At 30.4% G+C, this 7,500-nt stretch overlaps 1 protein-coding gene across 9 annotated transcripts in view; it reads left to right on the forward strand.

Annotated features, from left to right (window-relative positions):
* KCNQ (KCNQ potassium channel) overlaps window positions 1-7,500 on the forward strand; it is a 52,464-nt gene that overhangs the window by 37,491 nt on the left and 7,473 nt on the right. For 4 of the 9 annotated variants that reach the window (XM_085655922.1, XM_085655916.1, XM_085655917.1 and 1 more), the window contains exons 12-14: window positions 344-364; window positions 3,290-3,540; window positions 6,311-6,421. In XM_085655922.1, coding sequence (XP_085512048.1) covers window positions 344-364; window positions 3,290-3,540; window positions 6,311-6,421 — 383 coding nt within the window. The remainder of the gene's footprint in view (window positions 1-343; window positions 365-3,289; window positions 3,541-6,310; window positions 6,422-7,500) is intronic. The other 5 variants (XM_085655919.1, XM_085655924.1, XM_085655918.1 and 2 more) reach the window with 4 other exon arrangements.

The following is a 7,500-nucleotide window of genomic DNA, read 5'->3' on the forward strand; positions in this document are numbered from 1 at the left end:
ACATTAACGAATCGAGTGAGATCCAATTAACTGGCACATTTCTCCAATAAAATACGAGAATATAAGTACATATATTTGCCAATAGATACGGCATGATTTTATATATATATATATATATATTTTTCTTTTTCCTTTTTTCTTCTACACGAGTACCACGAGACACGTACTATTATTACGTATTTATTCTTTCGTTGCATCTGCTGCCAAAATTTAAAAACATTAACCGTGCGATAAAGTTTATTAAATTAACTTTTTAATTATTTAAAATTTTTTAATTATTTAAAATATGATCAGTAGTCACAACTGGAACAACGATGATTAAATGATTCCTGATATATTTCAGTTGATTTGTGTAAAGAAGATGGTATGTAAATGGTTTAGATTTTTTTCATATTTTTACTCTTTTGCATGTTTATTTTTTTCTTCTATTTTATATATTATATACATACATAACGTACATGCATATATACATATACATATATATAAATATATATATATACATATATATATGTGTGTACATTTATTTATCTATCTTTTTATCCACATGTATATATATACATACGTATACATGTATACATATATTATATTATATGCATATATATATACGATATAATCACGTTTTATAACACGCTCGAATTTTTCTTCATATTTATATCTATAAATCACATAGTTATCACGAACATCCTCGATTTTATACACATATTTATTCGTTCGGGTCTCTTAATAAAGATACTTTGAGATTATGCATCGAATCGTGCTAATTTTTAAAAAAAGAAAAAAGAAAGAAAAAAAATTAGAGACATGTATCCCGAGCTTTCAGGATTTATTTATTCTTTTTTTTTTTTCTTTTTTTTTTCTTTCTGCTCAACGAAATTATCAAAAGCACGGTTAACTTTATTCCTCGAACTACGACGAAGTTACAGCCTATGCAACACTTTTCTATCCGCACTTTGTGCATCAACCCCGTTCCAATTAATAAAGTGTACACTTTTATAAAGAAAAAAAAAGAGAAAAAAAAACAGAAAAAAGGAAAAAGAAAAAAAGAGACCCGATTACTCGTGCGTGGTTTAATTTCCGATGAACGACCGCGACCGATCGCGGAAAAGAGAATTCTCGTGAAAATTTATCGAGAGGAAAAAAAGGTTGGGTGGGGGAGGGATAGAGGGATGATGGTTAGGTGCGGTAAAGTCATAATCGATCGAACAAAAATTTTTCACGTTTATCGCGGCTGTACATACATGCGCCCTCATAATAATTTGTGCACCTTTGAAGCTTAGTGTGATCGTTCGTTGTATCACGAATCGATGTTGTGCTTTTTTTTTCATGTAGAAAAAAAAAATGAATAAATATAAAAACAAAAAAATAAATAAACTGGAAATGAGGGAACGAACGATGAAATTCATTTTTTTTCTTTCACACTTCAAAAGAATTATATACTTATCAAAAAATGAAACAATTAATTCGATATCTTCTTTTTTCCTATTTATATTTACATTATTATATTATATTATTTTATATATATATATATATATCACTCGTTTTCTTTTTTTTCTTGCTATTAATTAGTTTTTAATATTGACTATTTTACTATTAATTATTTTTTATATAATAAATAAATCTTTGTATGTATTTATATTAAGTAATATATAATTACAAAAATGCTTTTTTTTTATTATTAGTTATTTCTTATTACTTGTGTTATATATAGAGAATAGTTCATAGATTAAAAAATACTATCGTTTAACGCAACAGTGCCAGTATTTTTTTATTGAAAATTACTTCATTTTTTTATCACTTAACAAGATTATGATAGGATGCATATGTATATATATATATATATATATATATATATTTTTTTTTTTAATATAATATAAGTAATATAGAAATGATATAAAATAGAGATCATATCATGTAAATAATTGTCAGATCTTCAAGAGGTAATTAATTTTACTTCGACATATTTGCGTCTATATAATTAGTACAAATATATTGAATTGATTTCAATGCATATCACGAATATGAGTGTTGAAACGATACTGGAAGATTGAAAAATTGAAAATAAATTTTTATCGTTCTTCCCTTCAGATATTTATGAGTGTATAAAAAGGATGAGGGATCTAGTTTGACCATAATATTTTTCTCTAATTGTTTGCATGATTTTATCGCTATCATAAACGTATGCGGCATGTACATATATATATATATATATATATATATATATATATATATATGTTTATATATATGTTTTTTATATGCTTGTATGCTGTTTTTTCTTTTTTATTATTTGTATCAGCTTCCAAGCGCTATAGCTTTTCTACACGTATTTCTCAAGCACATCCGGCACTTTAGGGATTTTACGCTCGTCGCGTTACGTGAAATTTTATATTCATTTCTTTTTTTTTTATTGCATATATTCTTTTTTCTTTTTTTTTTTTCTTTCCTTTTTATTTCTTTCTTTTTTTTTTCCTTTTCTTTTCGATACTTCTCTTTTTAATACACGGTGTGATTTCACTTTTTTCATGTCGTTGCAATCGTTGTAATGTCGTTACGTATCTGATGCATAATTGATACAAAACTCGACGTTCTCGATTAGTTTTGTTTTCCCAACGAGTTTCCAAATGTCAAATTATTTGCTCGATAAATCAATTATTACAGTTTTTCGCGAAGAACGCGTAACACGAAACGCAAACGACCATTAATATTCATTTAGATTGTAGAAGTAAGTTTCCGAAATTCCTTCAATCAATTTTTAAGGAAACGTTCAAACAACGAACCGTATATACATATACAATTTACGAGGAAACACGATATTTTTCACATTTACTCCGTAAAGTATATTTTGATTGAATCGGCTTTTTACGTTTTTTTTTTTTCTAATTTTTCCGTCGAAAAAAAAAAAGAAAAAACTTTCGATCGAGCGTAAAATCCACGATTTTACTACGACAGAGATTTATTCGTTCGATGGAAGAGAAAATGGATATAACAGAAAGAAAAGAAAAGAGATCTACACGCAAAGAGAGAAAAAAAGAGAGAAATAGAGAGAGAGAGAGGAATAGAAAAAAGAAAAAATCTTCAAGCTTCTCCTCCTCCTCCTCCTCCTCCTCCTCCTCCTCTTCTCTGGTATACCGGTGCTAATAACAGAGAGAGAGCGAGAGAGCGAGCGAGCGAGAGAGAGAAAGAGAGAGAGAGAGATGAAAAAGAAAGAGAAAGAAAGAGCCGGTGCTCACTTGTAGGGATAGTGCATGTTGTGTTCGACGTGTGTTGTAATGGGAGGGCACCGGGGGTTCAGTCTCTGATGATCCAGGTGGCAAAGAAGGCGAGCGTACTGAAGAGACGGAAATCTCGTAACCGGATGGATGTCCAGCAACAGCAACAGCAATCTTTACCACCAGTAACGATATCCGGTAGTATATCGGCCAGTGGCGGTGGTGCTGCTGCATCTCAAACCGATAATCAGCGTCTCGAGAACGAGGGAGATGTTGTATTTTATATGGAGGAACCTAAAGCGGGTACTCCTAATCGTGCCAGGCGTGACAATCGGTGAGTCCATCTTTTTTAATTTTTGGATTTTTTTTTTTTTTTATTCTATTATTTTGCCAAAACTACGCTAGACATTTCGAAAATATTTTTTTTTTGTTATTAACTAAGATTAATGTAATTGCTAGAATAATTATTATTTATTAGTTATAATACTCTCGTTTATCATTAGACGGTCATTAGAAGGTTTATTATTGATGTTATTAAAGAGAGTTTAGAGACCCGGATAGAAAATAGTATGGAAAATTATAGTTCGTTAAAATAGGCGAACGGATAGGTTAATTGATCCTAATTATATTTTATATCCTTTTTATATAAAGAAGATAATATATATTTTTATTGATATATTTTTTATTTAAAATTTAACATTACAAATTTTTCCATTTTCTTATCAATGAACGATAGATGGTTTCTTTCTTTCTTTTTTTTTTTTTTATTCGAGTTATCGTTAGTAAATTTTAACGCAACTAGTCGCGTATAAATTTTCGATAATTTATCCCGTTACATGATTGATCAATCTACAGCCAAGATCATATCAATATATCATCTATTTTTTTTTTTTTTTATCTTTTTTTGGATATTTTTCCATTTTCTTCTTCGACTCGATTCACCATAAATTAAGATTCCGTCGAGTAGCTGATTCAGCGCGAACGTAGACGCGTTCTTTCGACGTTGAATTTCAAATAGATGTAAAACGAGTATGGTAAATATAGTGATACGGGTGGTAGATAGGAAAAGATAGAGAGAGGGGTGGGAGGGTGGGAAAAAGAGAAGGAGAAGGGTTGATACGCAGCAGAAAATAAATGAACCCTCTCGAACGTACTTGCGAGTGCAACGTTAGCGTTAACGGTTTATCCTTGTCTATATCTTTTCGTCCATTCTCTCTCTCTCTCTTTCTTTCTCTTTCTTTCTTTCTCTATTCCTCTCTTTCTTTCTTTCTTTCTTCCTCTCTCCCTCTCTCTTTCCCGTTATCTCTTTGTCTTCAACCCTCAGTCTCGGTCAAAAAGAGATCTAAAAGACTTCAAAGGATTGAGAATGTGAGCCGAGATATGAGGCGTAGCATCAAACGAATTGTTTTCTTTTTCTATATACAACACACCCCTTTTCTTTTCATTTTTCTCTTTTAATTTTCATATAAAACTATCATACTTTATCCCACACAATATCGTATATTTATAGATTATCAAATTATAAACTGCTTTCCAATTTCTTTATTAATAATATGTCACTAATTTAAATTCTAATGTGGTTAACTCATTGTCAGTTTTATTTTATCCTTCACTGAAAACAGATTTGGTTTGACGTTATCTACGTACACACATAAATACATATACATATATATATATATATATATATATATATATATGTGTATGTATGTATGTACATATATACTTACTATGTGTATTCACTAACATAATTGGTGAAACCAGCAGCCAACACCGATGATAAAAGCTTTGTCCCTTAGATTCTATCAGTAACATCAAACTGACCCATTTCGTTCATATAACTAGCTCTCGTAAATTGTTGTCCGAAATAACGTTATCGTTAGTCCGACGAGTTTACGGAGGCTGCGAGCAATGACCATTTATCATGCAGGAAACGTTTAAATATTTACTTCGATCTACCACAAATTAGGTACGATAAGGAGAGGATCATAGCGAACATGCAACGTGTAATGTCCAAATAGTTTCACCGAAATTGAATCCATTTGTTCTTTTTCTCCCTCTCTCCATCTCTCTCTCTCTCTCTCTCTCTCTCTCTCTCTCTCTCTTTCTCTCTTTCTCTCTTTATTTCTCTTTTCATACATCATTCCTATTTCTTTCCCAAGGGTGAACGCAAGGGTGACCGCAAGGGTGAAAAATAAAAGAAAAAAAAAAAGATCAGAAAGGTCTAACTCGCATGTACAAAAAAATAAAATTAATGGACATTAATTTATAAATCGTATATAAAATCGCTGATGCTTATATTCGATCTTTTTCATTCCATCAAAATTTCTATAATTTTTTATCACTATGTTATTAAATGTTGATTGTAAACGCTATACATATACGTAACATATACGTATAGTCGAAATTCATGTAGATATAGTAAACAGTTTTTTGTGTATGTATATATATATATATATATATATATATATATATATATATATACATATTAAAAAAAAGAAAAAGAAATATTTCGTAATATTGAATATTCTTTTTTTCTATTTATTCTTTTTCTAAATCAGTATATAAAAAGTTATTCGAAATCGCGATTGTAACTGTTGCTATAACTGCAATTGAAAATAAATTCGAATTGAATACATTTTGCGAGTTAAATCTATTCCCCTCTGTATCGTTTTCCAACGAGAACTTTTTATTGAGTTTTATTTCTAACTCGTTTCAATATTACATTTCATTAATACGAATACATTCTATTCGTGTTCTATCGCACATCATTTTATTTGTTTTGGAACTCTAGAGAAAGTCTTTTCGCTATTGGTCAATATAAAATATTTTTAAATAAATTTTGAAAATTTGAAAGTTTTCATCAAAATTTCTCCCTATATCTCTCTCTCTCTCTCTCTCTCTCTCTCTCTCTCTCTCTCTCTCTCTCTCTCTCTCTCTCTTTCTCTTTCATTAAAGGACAAAACGGACCGTATAATTTTGATATAGATATATGAATGATTCGAAAAACTCATCATGACAGATGTGTCAACCATGCGAATAGTACTTTCTATAGAGTGACTTCAAATATCAAGGAGAACTAGTTCCGAGTTTGTTAGTATGAGTAGCGTGTTTCCGATTGGCAGGGGGAGCCTCTTTACTTCCCAGACAAGTTCGGTGACTGAGGCCACCAGCGATGAAATTGACATTGACATCGAGGAACCGCAAAGGGTCACAACGTAAGTAGATACATATATATATATATATGTATATATATATATATATATATATATATATGTATGTATGTATGTATGTATGTATGCATATATGTATGTATATACATACCATATATAACATATCATTTGATTATTTCAATAAAAGCTTTTAAAGTTAGAAATGGTAGAAATGAATTTAACACAAGAGACAAACATACATGCACACACACACACACACACACACACCACACACACACACACACCACACACACACACACACATTGTATCTGCCTAGATACAAGATAAGATATTACAATTAAAGCAAAAAACTGAATTACATTTTTTTGCGGAAATTCTTTAGTATTAATTTATTAATTAATGAAAATTGTCCTTTTGTTTTTATTCTTTTATAAAATTTCAAACATAGATGATAATAATAATTTTATTTATAAATATATATGTTGATATGAAGTTTTCGCTTGGATTAGAATAAAAATTATTTATTTACTAGGCCAACTTACTAGGAGAGATATGAAAAGTTGTATTAAATGAGTGAGAGAGAGAGTGAGAGAGAGAGAGAGAGAGAGAGAGAGAGAGAGAGAGAATTGGCTTCCTATCTTGGAATTTATTGTAAAAAATAGAACGGTAAGGGCGAACTCGGTAATGAAGCTTTCGACTAATCGATCTACGATTATAGCCGAGGACCGTTCTGTATCCGTCGGCTATCGTCCTTGGCAATCAAAAATATCCAAGCTCGAAATATTTAGTTACTCTTGAATAATACGTCGTTTCACCAGTTAACATCTCTCTCTCTCTCTCTCTCTCTCTCTCACTCTCTCTCTCTCTCTCACTCACTCACTCACTCTCTCTTTATCTCTTCCTCTTATTATCTTGGCCACCTAAATTTCTTTTTCAAGATCGATGAGATCAGAGGCGTCTGGTAGTTCCTGGGTCGACGATACGATTAATCAATTGATTATTGAGATAAATTTGGCAATGACATTTCGCGTTTTATTTATTCTTTTTTTTTTTTTTTCTTTTTTCTTCGTTAGAACCATATAAAATTTAGTCATACACACATACACACACACATACATACACAT

This window comes from Vespa mandarinia, chromosome 3, assembly GCF_050613455.1.
Source record: "Vespa mandarinia isolate Hongniang chromosome 3, ASM5061345v1, whole genome shotgun sequence".
Classification (NCBI taxonomy): domain Eukaryota; kingdom Metazoa; phylum Arthropoda; class Insecta; order Hymenoptera; family Vespidae; genus Vespa; species Vespa mandarinia.